The 20,234-nt window shown below is 41.6% G+C and overlaps 1 protein-coding gene and 1 long non-coding RNA gene across 3 annotated transcripts; both read left to right on the forward strand.

Annotated features, from left to right (window-relative positions):
* The first annotated feature begins 22 nt into the window (after positions 1 to 22).
* Positions 23 to 4,627, forward strand: LOC146979930 (uncharacterized). The gene is made up of 5 exons (XR_015036921.1): positions 23 to 242; positions 3,874 to 3,979; positions 4,055 to 4,132; positions 4,224 to 4,277; positions 4,372 to 4,627. It is a non-coding gene; the product is annotated as an uncharacterized LOC146979930 (long non-coding RNA).
* Positions 4,628 to 7,275: 2,648 nt separating this feature from the next.
* slc34a1b (solute carrier family 34 member 1b) lies at positions 7,276 to 18,887 on the forward strand. Of its 2 annotated transcripts, XM_085789975.1 has the most exons (13): positions 7,276 to 7,334; positions 8,430 to 8,503; positions 8,594 to 8,755; positions 9,197 to 9,343; positions 9,638 to 9,781; positions 11,461 to 11,572; positions 12,095 to 12,290; positions 13,219 to 13,314; positions 13,532 to 13,598; positions 13,733 to 13,900; positions 14,108 to 14,224; positions 17,314 to 17,438; positions 17,746 to 18,887. In XM_085789975.1, the coding sequence occupies exons 2-13, from the start codon at positions 8,443 to 8,445 to the stop codon at positions 18,337 to 18,339; spliced, it is 1,989 nt and encodes a 662-aa protein (XP_085646101.1). In that variant the 5' UTR covers positions 7,276 to 7,334; positions 8,430 to 8,442; the 3' UTR covers positions 18,340 to 18,887. The 2 variants fall into 2 exon arrangements, with proteins under 2 accessions (XP_085646101.1, XP_085646102.1); XM_085789976.1 differs by lacking the exons at positions 7,276 to 7,334; positions 9,638 to 9,781 and having other exon boundaries at positions 8,278 to 8,503.
* Positions 18,888 to 20,234: the final 1,347 nt, after the last annotated feature.

The raw sequence follows: 20,234 nt of genomic DNA on the forward strand, positions 1-20,234 counted from the left end.
CGACCGGCAGGCAGCGCACATTTGCATACAGAGCCTTGATTACACCTGGTGGTATATGTGTGTGTGCATGTACGTGTGTGTCCATAAATGTACGAGTGGTGCGTCGGTGGTGCTATGAATGGGCAGAGAGGGGTGTGCTCTCACAGACACCATCGCAGCAGTGAGATGAGGAGTGCCATCTACTCCACTGCACGTCTGCTGAACTGAGGGAAGAAAAGAGAAGGAAGACGGGAGGAAAGGAGGTGAGTGTCTGAATTTCCCCCAGCTATTTTATTAATCTCATTTTTTCTGAAGGGGAGTCTATTGCTGTGCTTGTTTCAGTCTGTCACTCCCATCATTCATCCTCTCCTTCTGTGTGTCACTCCTCTGTTTCTGTGCTTGATTAAATGTCTTATGGTCCCTCAAGATAAACCACCTCATCTCATTCACAGAAAAAGCTCACATTTTCATTCAGACTGAGTGCCACTGCTTCCTCCTATCTCCTTGTAATTTACCACTTTCAGTTTGAGTGCAGTCTCATGATTTAGTCCAGTATGCATTGGGGAAGATGACAAACATGTTTGGAATATTTTCTTGTGTTTATTTTTTGAGCTCAATCCCCTGAATGATTCCCACTGTGCCTTTGAGAGTCCTGCAGAAGAATACATAAATGGTGTAAAACAAAACCCATCCATCAGATCAGTGTTTGCAGGGATTCTGCTCAGCCCGGTGAAGGACAGAGTCTGTGCTCAGTGTTTGCATCAGCACCGACTCAGTTATCAGGTGAGATGCACATGGTTGATCTGAGGTTCTGGCTGGGAGCAGCTGTGGCAGGCGATTCCTGACTAAATCCATCCAGATGGGGGGAGTTAGTGTGTGTGTGTGTGTGTGTGTGTGTGTGTGTGTGTGTGTGTGTGTGTGTGTGTGTGTGAGAGACACCTGAATGTGGTAGAACAGACAGCCCATCATCATCAATTACAGGACATTATGTCCTTGTCACTGTGAGCCGTCTTAATGTGCTCTCCAACCGTCTGCTGGTGCAGTTACTGCCCACATGCTCACCTTGATGCTCTGAACCACCTCTGTGTGCGTGTGCGTGTGTGTGTGTGTGTGTTATTACAGCCTCTATAAATACACATATCCTGGCATGTGATCTGTGATTAGCATGTTCACCAGCACAGATGTGGTGAGGTGACAGTGTCAGACTAAGGCTTCAATTTCACCTCCTGCATGAGTACAGTGATTAGTTGACCCAGAGGAGTGGAAACTTTCTCATCGCTCAGTGCATGACTGAAGGGATGTTTCCTGTGTCTTTGCTGCCGGATGCGTGAATGAACTGTGGGTAGCGTTTATGGAGAGGTGCAAAAAGACAGCCATTGTGAAACTCACACACATCTAAGTAAAACTTGAGAAGTTCTTGTCGTGGTTTGCAACTCAGTTGTGGAGTTAATTACTACCGACCCAACAGTCAAAGCTCAGCCAATCCTGAGCCTTAAATCCTGTGGATTCGAGTCAAAGGAGCAGATTTACTGCTTATGTAATATAGATGTTCACATTATCATTTCATTCAGGATCAAAAAGGCAAAATACTTTGTTATTAAACTTTTCAACCTCCAGATTTATCATCTTCCTCTTCGACTGAAGTCTCAGCCAGTGACGATCAGAGGAAGAAATGGGTTGAAAAGAAAATATTCTATTTGACCATCCTAGCAGAAAGAGTTCTTGAGTAGCTTTTAAGGGGAAAGTCTTTGTGTTGCTTTTGTGTGGTGTGCCCACGTAATAATGTATGAGCGTTTTGTGCATTTAGGCATGTTCACATTTCATTATGCTTACCGCAAAGAGGTGTGGTGTTTTTGGACGTGTCACTGTCTGGGTCTGTTGTTGGCCTCCTCATGTGTATTAATCGATGCAGAAACGTTTCTCGAAGCACCTCCGTCGCCTTTCCACCCTCTGGTTTAGCCTACATGGTCCTCACCAGTCCTGTGCCTTGAATTACAAAGGTGGAATTCCTCATCTACACAAAGACAAGACGGTAACGGAGAAAAAGCAGGAGGAGGCACGCAGGGTAATCACTCTCATGCAGAGTATTTCCCTTAGTGATGGCCAAAGAAAGCACTCAGGCCTCAATGAATGCATCAAGGCCCAGATTATCCCCCTCTGTCCCTCAAAGGGCTGTGTAATGCACATTTTAAAGTAAGTGCAGGGAGTATAACAGCCTGTATACCCCTGGGTGTGCCAACTGAACCGTCATGTATGTGGTAATAGGCCTTGTATGAAAGAAGTCCTCCAGTCCCTCTGGTAAAGGTCATTGTGTTGGTAAATGTTGGCTGGCAGGTAGGTCCTTGTTGAATATCACACACATCCCGGTCCAACTGGGACGTTCTAATGGACTTCCCCGCAGCACCAAACGCGGTGCTTCCATGGCGGCTGACGTCAGGCTCCACAGTGGGTGAGTGAGTTTCTGTCAATCAGCTCCCATTCATTCTTTATGAGCCCAAAGCTGAATGCTTCCTGTGGAGCAGCAGGCTCAACCGGGGTGTTGTATCTTTTCTCTGTGTACGGTGCTCTCTCACCAGCCCAGATCTCGACAGACTTTGTCAAAATTTTTAGCAATTTTTGGGAAGAAATCGTTTCACCATCTGTGATAAAATCCACAGAATTGCTCAATAACTTTCATGTGTGTGCAAGTGGGCTCTGTACTCCACAAACACACACACACACTTCCATCTACGTTACAACAGTTCTAGTTATTTCAGCTGAGCGATTTCTACATTTCTGGTTTTCTCTGCTCCTCTTACTGTCCTGGAGTGGGCGGGGCTCAGTGAGACAAAGGTTAACACACAAATGTGACATTAGTCAGATTTAGTCACAGAATTGTCTAGGATGTTTTAGTTCACTTAGAACAAGCTTTTGAACCACATCCTCCAAATTCCCCGATGTCTTCCATGCGATTAGAAACCCATCTGTGTCTCCTCCATTTTCAGGCCCTGCAGAACAGAACCCCAATAAACCACCTGTTCATGCTGAGATGCCAGTGTTTTGATCTGATCGAACTGGTCAGACGTCAGATAGAGGCAGACGTCCACAGGCAGCACCGAGCTCTTTGGACTATAATAATCATTCTCATGCAAACTGACCCGGACCCGGAGGTGCTTTGTCTCTGGCCACAGGGGCTCCTGACACCAGCTGTGGATGTGGCTGTGACTGTTGACTGGTGCTCGCTGTGGCCTTTCAGCTCTGTCGGAGGCAGTTTTTGTTCTCCTATCTTTCCAGCTTCATCCCCTTTTGTCTCATTTGAGGGATTCTGGGTTTTCATTCTTTCATAAAACATTTATAAGGTTCATCTGCCTTCTGTTTGATTTTTTTCACATGTCTAAACATAATAACCAGTAGGACTCTCTCTGCCTGTATTTATAACATTAAAATGCCTTTTTTGATGGGACTGGGATAAACCATCATCCTCCAGCACAAGCCATTCTACCATTAGTGTCTGTATCCATGATGATAACATGAAACTTTGATTTAGGTCAATACTCAGGAGAATTAAGTAAGTTTTTCAAAACAAAATGAGGAACAATAAAGGGAGCAACAGTTTGTACATCCTAGTGAGATAATTGGAGCCAAACACCAGGGTAAATCCAGAGAGGAAAATCACTCAACAAAAGATTCGGATGACTGAAACATGTCTAAGCCTGAGTCACCGTCGCCATCTAGTGACAAGAGACCATACTGCAGACTGAGTGGTATTCATCAAGCCTGTCAGAGTGGGGATCAGTTAAACTCGGTGGTTTTATAGTGATGCACTACAGGCTTTAAACGGTCTTGCGTTGTTGTTGCATGAAACCAAACGGCTAAAAAAAAACCTTCTAATTTTTCTTTCTCCTGTCTTTACAGCTACGCAATCAGAGTTTTCCAAAGGATATCATCCATCTTAATTCTCTATCAGCGCTGAACTTCTCCGGAGACCGAACAGCCAGCCATGGAGCAGAAGACAAATGAGGTGTGTACAAAGCCTGACATGCAAAACATCTGAATTATTCTAGCCACGTCTGACACGAGGCTCTCGTCTCCCCAGAGCCCCACCACCACCTCTCCTCAGAAGCACATGAAGAACAGGTCCAAGTCCACAGAGGAGATGCAACAGTCCAAGAAGGTGAGCAGCTGCACTCCTCCTCCATACCCTCGCCTCTCTGTCGCTCCATCAGTTATCCAACCTATTCTGTCTGCTCTGTGTTATCTCACAGGCCTTTTCCTCACAAAAATCACTCCCAGGCAGACCAGAACTGGACGGAGTGAAGGTGAAGTGTACATCTATACCTGCATCTCTGTGCGGTAGTATTGTTGTAAAATGTAAATGTAAATTTCGTTACTTACATACTTACTGTGTTGCAGGAGTGTCCTGATGGCTCTGACATGCCCTCACCCTCCACTGAAGAACTAAATGACAAATAAAAGCATCAACAGGACAAAAGAACTGCCATCAAGCTACAACATCATCATACACACATAAAATGTCATACATACATACAAATGTACATATGTACACAGGGAAACATACAAAAGTACTGATGATAGTAGTGAACTAGATTAGAACATATGCAGTGGCGTGATTGGTTGAAGGAAACTGTATAATACATCGTAAATTAAACACACACACCCAAACTCATCAGTCAGAGACAATCGCATGGAAACACAAGGACACCCATGATGATGCTGTTTCATTGTACTGTGTCATATACATACAAAACTGAATGTGTATTGACAATAAAGTTATGTTGTTGAGTGAATTCCTCCCTCACATCAAATTTCATCCGCGTCTACAAATCTCTGTCTAAAACTAATGATTCAAGAATAATTATTAACAGTTATACATAATTCAAGACATTATATAAGGATAGGAAATGCAGATGCTTTATGTAATTGTGACTCTTGGGATAATCAGATGAGATCATTTAAAGGTCCTTTATCTGAAATGATAATTCACAAATTAATCCCAGTGAAATTATTAACTAATGTATGTAAAATGATTTTATCATTCAATTTACAGACCTTGGTGGAACAAAATGAAGCTAGAGTAGAACAAAACTTCATGACTTTATTGTCCATCAAAATGGGAAGTTGTCTTTATATGAAAGTATTAAGTAAAAACAGATCACAAATCAAACAAATATGAGCACAAGATGAATACATGAAATATGTAAATACAAAATAAAAGACTGTCCTGTCCTGGTGCACCTCCCAGAGGCTGCAGCCTCAGACTGAGGAAGTAAAGGATGAGAAATGTCTGTCAGGATACTTATGGATTAACTTTTGTCCTGACAGTTTACAGCTCACTGAGCTTTATCTGGGCTTTCACAACAGTTGTGCTGAACATGCCACCTACTGTACAGTGGTAAGCTGCAGTTCAAGGAGCTCAGTGCCGTTGGAGCATTCAATCATTTAGTTTTCTAATAGTTTTCTAATATTTCTAAGACTGACAGACTGTTGCATTTCCCAGAGGATGAAGGAGTCATTTGCATATCTCATATTGTTGATAAACTCACCAGGTGGCCCAGAAAAATAACAAGTGTTCATTAATATACTTGGCCCCTTTTAGTCAAAATCTGCTCCGCACAGACATTCAAACAATGATTTCTTTCAATATTTATGTTAACATTACTTATTTTCCCACCAAACCTGAAAAGCTGAACTTTGAATAAGGCTTTGTTTTTCTGCACAAATATTATTTGAGGTTATTTTGTTAGCACACACATAGAATTTTAGTCAGTTGTTTTCCTGTTTGCAGTGGAAATGTCCAGGTAACAGCACCATGTCACCTTGCCACAACAGTGATAAAAACAACATGACAGCCCCAAACTCACACACCTACAGCACATGGGTGTTCATGCATCACCGACCATATGTCCAGAGATAATTAACTGACATGTTTCTATGATCCCCTTCGCTTAAATAACAGACAGGGCTTAATGAAAGCATCATCTGGCATTCCTCAGTGGAAGATTAACACAGGATAACACGGTGTCCCTCGGGGGAGAGCAGTACTGACGCTGTCTACAGCACACTGATGTAGGTGTAGGTTCATGGCAGGTGTTTTGAGTGGCAGGACGGTGTATGATGACCCCGTGGCCTGTGTTTGGTTTATCCCTGTGGGCTGCACGCTGGCTGTGACCTCCCTATGACTTTCACATCTGGAGAGGGGATTAGCAGCAGTATGGAGGTTTTTTTTTTTTTTTTTTTTTGAACCAAAGAGCTCTGGAGCCATGCCAAAAATTTTAGGCATTGCCATGTGTGTGTCCATATGCCTGTGAGCATCTCTGTATCTTTTTTTTCCTCCTTTCTCGCCACTGCTTAATGCTGCTCCAAATCTCAAGGATTTTTCCTCTGCCTCCACTGACTGCAGCAGCCTTGGCTCCGGTCCAGCTGCCTGCACAACAACAGAGCTGTTATCTTTCTCCGACTCCCAGCTCTCATAATAGTTTGGAAAGTAACAACTGAGTTTAGGGGGTTATTAAGTTCTGCTCCTCTGAGCTCATGGATGCACGTGTGAGGTCAGCAGGTTTGGCAGATTTGGATGAGAGCACTGCTGATATGACAGAACTGTAGCTGGTCTAATTATTAACAATTACTCAGCCCATCACAGCGTTCCCCCATGGTCAGGAGGACATTGCTTCTGGGTAGTGGGGTGTGTAAATAAATGTGTGTACGTGTTAAGAGGATCTCAGAATATATACCCGATAGCTCATTTCCAATCACAACATGCTTGATTTTGAGTCCTGGCTGGCATAGAAGCTAAGTACCTGAACATCCTGCACAAGTCAAGCTGATTACAATGTACGTGTTTGAAATACTCCCACTGATGTATTTAATGGAAGAAATCATCATTTAATTCGCTGGCTTCAATCTTTGCCGGAACGTGACGGAAAGAGACTTGTGTGAGTGCATGAGCAGACTTGAGGAAGAATGCAGAGCTCACGCATCTTTCCATCCTTTACCACTAGATGTCAGATTCCTCCTGCTGTTGCATGTGAAGCTGTGAGTCTCAAACAGCAAGGATCATTAATCACATCAAAACAGTCCTCTTCGTCTTGGGAGCTTTATCTGTCCCCAAATCAGGTGAAAAATAGCTGGTTGAGCAAACATCGTTCATCACCTAATACACAATGTGCTCCCTCAACTTATGCATCATCAAGTTAAAGTTTTGTCTTATTGATTAACCATGAGGTCAGCAGCAAGTTAATCTACATGGGATGAGGTGTTCCTCCTGACACCTCCACACCTGGCCGCTTATTTAAAGATGCTTTACACTTCACTTTTCCAGGGGGTCATACACAACACACACGACTGTTTCAGACAAGGTAAGCAAAACCTATACTGTTATGTCAATATCAAACATGGATGAGCGTTAATATCATATATTGAAAGCAGTGATCATCAACTTTACTCTAAATCAAATTCTGTTTTCTGTGACCTGCTAAAACAAAATCTTTGGAAAATCAGTTACTAGATGTTTCATTAATCTTTTTATTCCACTAGGTTAAACTCAATTACGAACATTTTAGTTATTCATAAACAAAATAAACATGCAGTACATCTAAGTCATGACTCAGACCTAAAGAAACTTACAAATAGACAGAGCGGGTGGCAGAAGGCGACAGATGAGTGTGTGGCAGGTGGATTAGAGGATAAAATCCAGTACAGACGCACAAGAAGTATACACTCAAGTACGAGTTTATTCAGTTGCAATCTATGGAACTTGGCGGATATACTCTACTCCCATATAGATGGATGCATATGCTAACAGGGCCCCTGTGCACCTCTGAATGTGCAGAGAGGATGCAGTACAGAATGAGAATGATTCAGTGAGTATAATTACTGTAATTTCGGCTGCTGTAATTACTGAACCCACTTCCATCCTCTTTGCTTTTAAGAGTCACATTTGTACTCACTCCTCTACTGGAGTCTCCAAAAAATGGCAAAGTGGCTGACATGAAAAAGTAGGAAAAAACGGTCTCTTTAAAGCAACATTGTGAAAACCTCTGAAGGGAGTTGCTGCTCTGGAGGCAGAGGAGAGCCCTGTTAAAAGGTGGCTTGCAGTTGCAAGAAACAGAGGACGAGACAAGTTACATGGATCCTGATGTTTCATTATTGATTGTGACGAGGCGTTCATTTGTGCAGAGGTGAGACGACGTGTTGTGGTTTAACTGTGCTGAGCTGACCTCAAATCAAGGACAGCTGCCAATTATAAACAGCGTGGGAAGCTTTTGTTCTCTCCTAATTGCTTGTCTGTCGATCTTGGTAGCATGGTGAGAGATAGGATTATACGCACAAGTTGGCATCCTTTGGTTTCTTTTTACTGCTGCAGGTGGCTGATAAACACATTCATACTCACAGTCACTCCCTTTGCAATGGTGACATCCTGTGATTTTAATTACCTCCGTGTCTCCACACAGCGCTGAAAGCACCATGTCCTCTCGGTCTATAACTATAGTGTCCTCCGGAAGGAGCACGGGCCTTGACCACAATGGTGACTTACAAATTTCAATTCCCATCCTGTGTCTTTGAATTGTTCCTAAGCCGATCTCCCACAGCATGTGCTCTCCTTCTTTCTTATCAGGTAGGACGATACATAGCAAACTCCCACTGGAGGAGGACAGGGAGTCCGGTATAGGTTCCACCCTTGACCTCAGCAGCAACTTCGAGGGCTTCAACCAACATACCAATCACCACCACAACAAACCTGCAATCAGGGAAGCAGACAGCCTCCCCATTGAGGAAGGTACAAGAGTGGCATAAAGAGGGAGATCACACACTCATCTCCTGTGTTGTCTGTGGGTTGGATCTCTTATAAAAGGCAAAGAACAAGAGCAGAAGCTAAACCACAAGCTCATTAGATAAGGACTCGCGCTCAAAAGACACAGAGCGACTGGGACTGGGCAATAAAGGCAAAGTCCTGCTGCCACTCAGCAGCATTTGGCCTCATGTGGGTAATGTAGTATGTCAGATGGCTTTGCTCTCTACATGCGAGATTGCTCACTGAGGTTATCGTCCTCATCCAGAAAACAAAAATCATAAGAATGAGCAAAAAAGAGAGTGTGATGTTGTGGCCAGAGATGAAGCAGGTTTTTTTTTGTCTTTTCTGTGATCCATTCGTTGAGAAGGGTGACTTTGGAGCCCAGACTTTAAGGCACTTAATGAGACTATACCCATCCACTTTCAGATTGCTCTCCTCAGACCACGGCTGTGACCGCACACAAGATCAGACAGCTTCTTATCAAACTGTCCAAGATCCCTCTCCTCTTCATCCTGCTCTTCCTCTTTGTTTGCTCCTTGGACACTCTGAGCTCGGCCTTTCAGTTAGCAGGGGGTAAGTACTTTAACCCTCAGTTCCCCCTCAGTGGGTAGATATAAAGCCAGCTGATGTTTGTTAAATACGTGAGTCACTACAGAACAGTTCACAGTGTCCTGTCGGGGCTCTGCTGTATAATTTACTGCAGAGCTTCATCCACTGACCTTTTTGGATTTGGGGAAACAAGCAGTTTGAATCTTGTTTAACATTGCTTAAGGCAGCCGTGTCATGTCTGAGTCAGCAGCACTGATGTGTGTGTGTGTGTGTGTGTGTGGTTGTTTGTGTGTGTGTGTGGGTGGCATATTTAACCAGGGAAGGTGGCAGGGGATATTTTCCAGGACAATGCGGTGCTGTCCAACCCTGTGGCGGGACTGGTGGTGGGGATCTTGGTTACAGTGCTGGTTCAGAGCTCATCAACCTCCACCTCTATTATCGTCAGTCTGGTGGCCTCAGGACGTAAGTAGGCTCATGAATGTCTTTGTAAATACTGTATGTGAATGTCAGCATTCTGTAACATGAGCACTTTAAAGTGTTACACCAGACTGACCCAGAAAGACGTTCAGGCTGGCCTCATTTAGTCTAATAGCCCTTGCAGACTGTTAGAGATTATTTCTCATGCAAAGATATAATGGTCAACAGAACGGCATCATAGCAGTAAAAACAGAAAAGTCTGAAAACTCCCATGGTGCATCTGCGGCAATAACAAATAGAATAGATCTAATTAATTTGTAGTTTTATGGTTATTATCTCAGTTCGCTGGCTCCCTGCCCAGTCACACGCTGTGCTCCCTATGGAAAATACAGTAGGCTAAATTATTCTATTTGATTTGCTGCTTAGCATGAAGGACCAAAATTAGTGAGTGTATAACTAATAGATAAATGTAACCAAAAAAATTAAAATATTAGGGCAGTCAAAGATTTCAATCTGGGAATTTAGACATATCCACACATCTAGCCATCAGCCATCAAGTAGGAGATGAAGAAAAGCAGCTGACATTTCTTTTTGTAAAACACAATTAGTGACGGAAAACTATAGTCTGGAATCTAATATTTGAAAAATTAGAGACAGAAATCTTGTTTTAGCACTGGCTAAACTGCACTGTAAATGTGTCCTATGGTGTGGCATAAATACACCCCTCCCCCCTCCTCTGTTTTCATATCATATTGTCCTATTTAATTAAATTATAACATATGAGTAAAACTGGATTTTGTTGGGACTGTCAAACAGTGCATGTTTTTATAAGATATTTTGAGATGAAAAACAAATATTTGGTTCTTTAATGTGTCACACCAAAGGACACTGTGTGACATTAAAAGATAGAAATTCTAATTATTACATTAAAGAGAAAGTGAGAGGTGTTATGAAAGTACTCCCACTTATGCCTCTAACTTAATACTTTCAAGAAAAGAGGGAAGTATCACATTTTATGTTCAGTAAAGTATTACAAGAGCCACAAATGTTCTGCAAATATTATTTTTTGCAAACAGAAAATAGGAGGATAAAAAGCAGTCCAACAACTTGTGTCCTTGTGTAACATCTTTGTCTGACATTTTTCTGTCACATCAAAAAATAAGTTTCAGCTTTTCGTGTCATTTATCTATTTTTGCTTTATTCCTGAAGCTAACTTCTCTTTAGCAGTTAGAAAGACACACTTGAATCATTTTGCATAATTATGTAGATTTAACACACAGTTTTTAATAATAAAAAAAATGAATTTAAGATTGTGAGGTTAAGACCTATAAGGTTATGACCTGTCCGTGCAGGTTGTGAGGTGTCTCGTCCCTTTTCTATGATTAAAGTGAATCAGTATGCTGTGGAGCTAGAAAGAAGATTAGAGAGAAAGAAAGATGCAGAGTCATGGTTGTGTGTCTGTAAGTGTGTTCATATGTGTATGTGTCCTTGAGGTCATCGTCATAGAAACAAACCCCTCTGCAGAATGTGAACTGTCTCCACTCCCCTTCAAATTACAGTCACCTCTCATCTCTATTAAAACTTGTTAATTTCTCAAATGCGTGTATTAATTATGTACACAATGTCGCTGTCACTCTTCATTCATTTTGTTCTCTATGCAGAGTTTTAATTCAAAGATGTCTTTCAAGTGAAACCTGTTTCTCTATGTGCTCTCCCCCTCACAGTGTTGGAGGTGAAGTCGGCTGTTCCAGTCATCATGGGGTCCAACATTGGGACTTCAGTCACAAACACCATAGTGGCCATGATGCAAGCAGCAGAGAGAACCGAGTTTCAGCGGTAAGTTCAGAAAGTTGGCGAAGGAAGAGGGTGAGTGGCGGAGAGGCTGGAGATCAGGGGAGAAGAAATTGAAATGGAAAAGTGAAGAGGATAAGTGCAGAGTTGGAAGAAAGGAGGATAAAAAGTGTTGAAAGTGCAGGTAGAAAGCAGGGGAAGGTGAAGAGAAAGCATTAACAGGTGTTCGCTGCCTCTGCTTCAGCCTCCATCTGAGTGTTATTTCTATAACAGTTACAATAATGGCAGCAATCCACACTGATCCCACACCAGTAACCCTTCAGAATGAAAAGATACAGCACTGAACAGATGGCATGTTACTTAATCTGTGTCTGGTAAAATAAACATAATTTATTAATCTTTCATAATAGTCTCACACAGATTGAGTCAAAACTGAAATGCCCATTACATCACACACATCCCAAAAACAGTTAAGCCTTGTAAAGCAGATTAACAAGTAATCATTCAGAGTAGCTGATGATGCTGATGGCTGACCTTACCACAGAAAATTATTGTGATCCACTGCAGCGCCTTCGCCGGGGCAACGATCCACGACTGCTTCAACTGGCTGTCCGTCCTGGTCCTGCTGCCGCTGGAGGTGGCGAGCGGCCTCATGGCCCGGCTGTCCCACCTGCTGGTCACCAGCTTTAGGCTCCAGCCCGGGGAGGACGCTCCTGAGCTGCTGAAAGTCATCACCGAACCAGTCACCAAGCTAATCATACAGGTAAAACTATTTGACCCATATCCCCCCCCCCCCCTCATTTAGAGGCTTGCAGTAACACCACCGCTGTCTTGAGTTTCCAGTTGAGGACATCTAGCATTTTGATGTGTTATCATAATCACCCTTGTTGGGGCTTGAACTCATAACCTCCGACACCAAGAACCAGCTCCTAACTCATTGAGCTAATTTCCAACAGTGAAACTTGGTGTGTGGCTTCTCAAATAGACTCAGGGAGTCACCGGCCAGGTAGCAGATGTCAGGGCAGATTTTTTGACAAAAATTGTCAAAATGTCAGAAATTCTGTTATCGAAACAAAAATTTGATAATACATAAATTGCATCTTTTAACGATAAGTGTTTTGCTTCATAAGATAAAATCTAAAGTTTAAAAATACCATTCTTACATTGACTGCAGTTGTTCCCATGAGACCAGAATTCAAAATGTTTCAAAAAATCAGTTTTTTGAGATAAAATTCTGATATTTGCCAAACTTCATCAACCACAACTCCAAAATATTGTCCAATGTTTTTTTCAGGAAGATTGAAATGTATTTAGCAAGAACTGGATGGCATATGTTTACAGTACTTTTTACAGTCAAATGTTTTCATGCACTGTACTGAAGATAAAAACTCAGGTGTCCTTTCAGCTCGCAAATCTGATGGTCACTGTTCAGCTTTTGTCTCCCTCTGTCATGGGAAAAGAATTTCAAATTGCAAAGCAGTGACAACAACTTGATACACACAGCAGACAGACAGTAACGGAGTGAGGAGGATCTTAGTAAACACAGTAGCATAGTGATGCACTTCAGCAGGATGTCTGTGAGGTGAGAGAGTTGAACACAGGGCGTCTGGTTAAAGGAGCAAGGATGGTTGTTCAAGTCATTTAACCTTGCTCTTCTGAAAGCTAAGGAATATTTTTCCTTTTGCCCTCAGCTTGACAAGTGTGTGATCACAGGGATCGCCATGGGACATGAGGACATGAGGAACAGGAGCCTGGTGAAAGAATGGTGCCAGACTGACCTTGTTATGGTAATGGCTCATCTCCACCGCTGTCTCCTGCACATTCAGACACATTGTGTCACACACTGGCGCCAAACAGAGCCTGTCCCCGCTGCCACTGAAAACTGTGTTTCTAATTTGTCTTGTCATCACATGTTTTTCTTTCTTTCTTTCTTTCTTTCTTTCTTTCTTTCTTTCTTTCTTTCTTTCTTTCTTTCTTTCTTTCTTTCTTTCTTTCTGTTTACAGTCTGCAGACAATGTGAGCATTGAAAACTGTGGCTCCAGTCATGTCGTGTCCCCGACATCAGTGAAGTGTGAGTTATAACTCAATTTTGTCTGTAACCAACATTATGCATTTCTTCAACGCATTTTTTTCTCTCAGTTTTAGTCATGTTAAAATTGAATTTGTGGGGTAATGCCGTGATGCTTTGTTTCTGTCATTCTACAGGTCGGCATTTATTTGTTTCCACGGGGCTGTCAGACCTGACCGTGGGGCTGATCCTCCTGGCGGCCTCTTTAGCTGTCCTCTGCAGCTGCCTGTTGCTCCTGGTTAAGCTGCTCAACTCTCTTCTTAAAGGCCAAGTAGCAAAGGTCATCCATAAAGTCATCAACACAGGTGGGCATGCCTTGAGCTGCTGGAGCTGTTACCCCATGTATCTGCATGCAGTAAATAAATAAATCGAATTCAGTCTGAATGTAGGAAAATAGGAAAACATTTCAAGGCTTCTTTGGATGCAAATGACACCAAATATGTTGCACAGAGATTGAAGCATCGAATTGTTTATTCGTGCGGCTAATGTCTCTCCTCTCTGTATCTTTACAGACCTGCCTTATCCCTTTGGCTGGCTGACAGGATACGTGGCCATGCTTGTGGGTGCAGGAGTGACATTTGTGGTCCAGAGTAGCTCTGTCTTTACTTCAGCTATGACTCCACTAGTAGGTGAGTAAAATTAATAAAGTCTCATCAATTTCTGTATAAGACGTTTATCCAAACTCATTGGAGTGAGGGGTGGTAAGAAAAATTACATAAATTCATGACAACATAAGTAATTTGTTGTTGCTTTTGCAGCACCTCAATTTAAATAAACAGCTTCTTTTTTTTCTTTTTTTTACCAGGCAATGTGAACACAGAATAGGCAGAGGCCTTGCTACTCTAATAGTTTTTGTTCTTATGGAAATGCACTGTCTTGTCTAACACCCACCTCTGTGACTTGAGGACGTTAAACCAGACAGCATTTAAAAACAATCGTAGCAATTAAAATATGGAATATCAAATGAATCTCTCTGGCTCTCTGACTTTTTCTCTGGAAACAGCATCGCCTTTTCAGATTAAGAGAAATGTTAGTTAAGTTAAAGTAGTGTTCGATCTCTTTTCTCTCCATTGAAATATTTTGTATGAAATACTGAAATATTCACAACTCTACTTTTCAACACTTGTTTGAGCAACTTGCCTTTAAACAAAAGTGATTTTTTTTTTCAGAAAAAGGTGATTGTTTTTTCCCCGTTGAATATCAGCTCAGACGTATTTAACATCTTCGGCTTATGAGAATGCAGCAAATATATTAAAAAAAAAAAAAAAAAAAAGCTTATGGCTTATTATAAAGTACAATGAAATGTCGATATTGGACGAGCAACTGCAGCAGTACTTGGTTCATTAGTGTCCATTATGTGAGGTTCCATTCAGTGTTAGTGTACACAGACTTGCATTCAAAATGCCATCTGTTATCTCCCCTACACCTTTTGTAGCTGACTGATGAAGCCCCATCAGCACACACCCACTTCCATGTTTCACACTCAGCACTTTGCAGTCAGTGGTAGTCCTGGCCGAGTCCATGCCAAACACGATGGACCTAATCTGATCCAAACAAATGTATTTTGGATTCATCTGACCAAAGAATGTGCTGCCAATATTCATCATGTGTCCTTTCATGTTCTTTGGCAAAGTTTCCCCATGTAATCCTTGTTGGCAAAGTTGGAAACACTCACTCGTTTGTTTTCCAGTGGGAAGCTGTGAAATTTGTGAATTGTAATAAAGTGTACAGACAATTTTATTATGACCCTGTTCATTATCTACAGGTGTAATAATCTTAGTGTCAGTGATTACAGGTGACAAGTGATTTTATAACAGCGGTCAGAAATGTGTTCACTTGTGTCACATAGAGGTTTTTACTCAGTCATATTGTTTTTATTTACAGATAAGATCTAATACCCCCACACTTCAAATTAAAGATAATGCACTTCCTGAAACGTAATCTCAGTATTATTGTATACTGTAGATCTTGTTCTGTTAACACAAACAATCATTCTCAGGGGTCTTTTTGTGTTTGCATGATCAAAGTTGTGTTTATTGTCAGGGCCCGATCCCAACATCTGTTCAGTTTGATGTTTGGGCTGATGTGAAGTCTCTGCAGTTATGACTTATGTTTCATTTGGTGCAAGCCTTTGGGGAAATTGTCTTCTGTAATGTCTCATTAAACTAGAACCAAACTCTGCTGAGTATGAGATCTTATCCTGGTGGGCTATCACTGTGCAGAGGTGGATGTCAGGCACATTACTTCTGGTTTCTCTGTCTGGCAGTTGAGGTTTAAAATCATAGCCGCTGCATGTATGCACTTCGATTGACTAATTTTTATGTTTTTTTAAGTATATCAATTTGTGCGTGATTATTTTTCACATTGTTATATGTACCAGAGAGAAAATAGCTAAAACAACAGCAGGCAGTTACCACATTAATCTAGCAGAACATGAACCAGTTGTCTCAAGGCTACTGGTTTGTAAATTCAAACACCACAACCTCTAAACAGACGTACATTACAGCTACAATAATAAACCAATCATACCCAGAGCAAACGTTTACTTGATTGCTTCAGTCATGTATTTAATGACTAATTGATATCCCTGTGTTCTCATACTAAAGAGAAAATTCCTCAAATTTCCATGTTGACTAGTGGCTCATTTGCCAGCTAGATGGATCCAAATAAGGACATAAGGCTGCTTATTTCCACTGATCGAGTCTTGTGAAGTTTATAAGAACAGGTTGCATAACCAACACTGTATGCCACTGGCTAAATGAAGCATGTAAAATCAGCAATGACTGAGTCATCAGCCTGCTACACAGTGATAAATGTGAGGTGGGAATAATTTCTCCTTTTAAACATGAATAATTAACCGGCTTAAGAGACCATATAGAGCATGATTTACAATGCACAGATATACTTAATGTAATTAAAGCATTCGTTTATTTTACCTTGGGTTTTTGCTCTACCTCCCCTTCAGCCCGCACTCTAACCATGTCATCGTATCATGTATTGAAAACAAACTAGGAAATGACAGAGCTATCATTTTCACACGATTTCAGTTTCAGCTGTAGCAGATTTGTCCTACTTTGGTGGTGAGTTGCTGTCAAGCAGCCACTCATTCGACAATAATTAGTCATCTTCTGGCAAAGTAATATTTCAGCCTCAGTCGTTGAACTGTTGTTTTTTTTTTAATATTGGCTTTTGTCCATCTAAAACACAAAGTACAAATGGTTTCATGTTGCGTCTATTTGTCTGAGCTGTAATTTCAGTCGAATACTTTAAATAATTGAAACAGCTCTTTTTAAAGTGTATTGGAGAAAGGCTTCCATGATTTCCACCATGATAATCAGTGTATTTATTTTCAACTCGTTGTGGTTTGAAACTAATTCTTTTCCTTGTAAAAGCAGTTAATTCAGATCTTATCAGCTGCTCACAAATGGCATCCCAATCAAACATTTCCACTTTCTACAAGATAGATTAGGGAGGTTTAACTTTGACAGATGTATCGCAGGGCAGTTTATCATTGTTGACACTTTATATTTGTCACAACTTGCATCTCGAGAGCTGATGAATGTGATGCAAGTGGTGTCAAGTGCATCACAAAGTAGTTAGTGCTCTGCAGATATTGCATCAGATGAAGATGATAGCAGCTATTACATTTCCTGGTTAACCGTCATTATTTGATCGCCTTGCTTCTTCTGACACAGCATGTTCTTGTCGTCTGCCTCAGGTATTGGCGTGATTAGTCTGGAGCGGGCCTATCCTCTCACCCTCGGGTCCAACATTGGCACCACTGCCACAGCCATGCTGGCAGCTCTGGCCAGTCCTGGGAACAAGCTAGCAGCAGCCATACAGGTATAGGCTGGTGTTCTGTCAGATACAACAGCCATTTTAACAACAGCAGAATAATGAGAAAGGGAAAAACCATATACTGTATTTTCCACTGATGCCTCTGAATGAACACAGACAGTGATATTACAATAAGGGAGTGTACAAATATCTATTTCACTTTGAATGTCTATTTACGAATATCAATTTATGCAAAAATGCATCTTGACTTTGGAGGCAACTATGAGGATATGGTATATGAATAAAAATACATTGACTGTGATTGATTAGGTCCCTTAGCACTAATGTTCTGTATGTCTTTATCTGGACATAGATTTCTCTGTGTCATTTGTTCTTCAACGTCTTTGGCATCCTGCTGTGGTATCCTCTTCCCTTCACGCGTCTGCCAATAAGGATGGCTTGTGTCCTGGGTGAGCGCACCGCAAAGTACCGCTGGTTTGCAGTCCTGTACCTTCTTGTTTGCTTCTTACTCCTCCCCTCACTGGTGCTGGGCCTCTCCCTGGCCGGCTGGCGGGTGATGGCCGGCATCGGGGCTCCTTTCCTCTGTGTGACCGTCTTCATCACCATGGTGAACGTGTTGCAGGCCCGCAGCCCCCGTCACCTGCCCGCAAAGCTCCAGAGTTGGGACTTCCTGCCTCAGTGGATGCACTCTCTCAAACCACTGGACCGCCTGATCACCAAGGCAACCATCTGCTGTAGCCCGAGAAACAAGGACGGGAACGCCGTAAAGGAAGAGGACCACGCCTCGACACAGACGAACAGTGCTGACCCAAAGACAGAGTCCGCTGAAAGGAAGGAAAAGCTGGCGTATGACAACCCAGTCCTGGACTACCTGGATGAGAGCAAACCAGGTGTACGGGTTTTTAAATTAAAAGGGTTGGAGAGGTGCAACAGCACTCCACTGTAGTTGGACTGATGATTATATCAATATCAAAACAACTTGAGAAAAGCCCTTTTATAATGCTTTGAAAATAAACCACTTTCTAATAATTGACTGACTGATCATTAGAGATAACTTCCCAAATCCAACAAGAGCTCAGCGTGAGACTTAAGGCTCAGAAGAATCAACTGAGCTCCGCGGATCAACAAAGAGTTGCAGTGGCTCATGTTGATGTGATTTGCCAGTTCACAAAACTCATGATAAAGTTGACAAAACAATCTCAAAATTCTTTAAGTAATTGTTCTGGAGCTTTCCATCATATCATATGATCTTCATCATAGTCTGTTTGTCCAATGGTCACATAGTATGAAAATGTTGACATCTCAGTATCTACAGAGCATTTAAAGGACTTGTCATTCATAATCAATTTTCATTTCACTGATGAAGCTTATGACCAAAAGCTCCAGGACAGCTTCTAAATGGACCCTATACTGATTGTATTTTTTGTCAGTGGTTATTCCAATGTAAGTAAAAGAGACTGCAGTACTGTGTGGAGCATATAGTAACAGAGATCAGTGCTCCAGGAATGGGTCCCCATTTAGGACTTGTCTCACATAGAGGTTTTTACTCAGTTACAGATAAGATCTAATACCCCACACTTCATATTAAAGATAATGCACTTGCTGAAACGTAATCTCGGCATTTTAGGGGGTCAAACTCAAAAACTGCAGTTTTTAACATTCATATCCAAGAGAAGTCGTATTAAACTCATGTTTCTTTAATTTAAGCTTGTAAAATAAAGTGATAATGCAAAGGAAAAGTGTGATATTCAATGTAAATAAAAAATGTTGGACTATACTTTTTACTCATATTTGTGACAATTAATTTCAGATAGTTGTTGATGTATTGCTTTCTGACCGGCACTGCTGTCTAATGATGAAACAATCTTATTACCATCAAATATTCAAAAAACTTCCAGCACACACTAGAACATAGGATAGACAAGATACACTATGTTCTAGTGTGCGCTGGAAGTTTTTTGAATTTTTGACTGTGATTTATCCTGCACCAGCTGGCACCTAGAAGAAGCACTTAGTTGCTGTGCACAGGACTTACAACTTAATCTTATTACCATGTTGATAAATGATTGATTAAGAGCATGTCATCTCTTATAAGCGGAAGACTGAATACACACAGACACTACAAAGCATTCAAAGAATCATCACATTAGCTACTTGATGTTATCTACAAAGGATTGTATGAATGTGCTGTGTGTGCTGGTGTTTGTGCGCCTGCCTAAGTGGGCGAGTAGATACACTTAGAAAATGCAATTTAATGCATGAATACAGTATATGTGTTCCTTTTCCTTTTTTCATAGGAACAATTGATCATGCATACTACAAGAAATGTTGACTTCCTGTAATTTGATAAAAATGTTGTTCTGGTTTTGAAGTTGACAAAGGAAAGACACTCTGAGGCACTGTACAAAGCCTGAGAGTGCACATATTACTATTAACAAGACTGTTTATGCCTGCTGGTAAAATTCGCCACTTGGGGCTCAGAACTGTCAAAAGAGAGCTCATTCAGTCTTGTGTGTCTTCCATGAAAGCACTTTGCAGTAGGAAGATATGTCCTCTCTCTTTTTTTGTGCCCATTCAAAGACGGCACTAATCTGCAAACTTGCACCCCAGACACTTTCATCATACTCCTCTGATCCAGTCATGCCCTTTACAGTTTTTCTCAGTCGCTTTGGTGCTATTCTCAGATCAGAATGAAAGTTCTCATAACTATTAGTTCAACCTCCACAACATGTAGTCATTTGTCCACATCATAGTAGCAGTTTCTCCTTCCTCTGAACAAATTGCAAATGCTTTTGGACATGTATCAGTTGCTCTCATACAATTCTCTGCTGTTTTACAACA

The sequence above is a fragment of the Trachurus japonicus genome, chromosome 10 (genome assembly GCF_045865225.1).
Source record: "Trachurus japonicus isolate A0001 chromosome 10, Traja_1.0".
Lineage (NCBI taxonomy): Eukaryota > Metazoa > Chordata > Actinopteri > Carangiformes > Carangidae > Trachurus > Trachurus japonicus.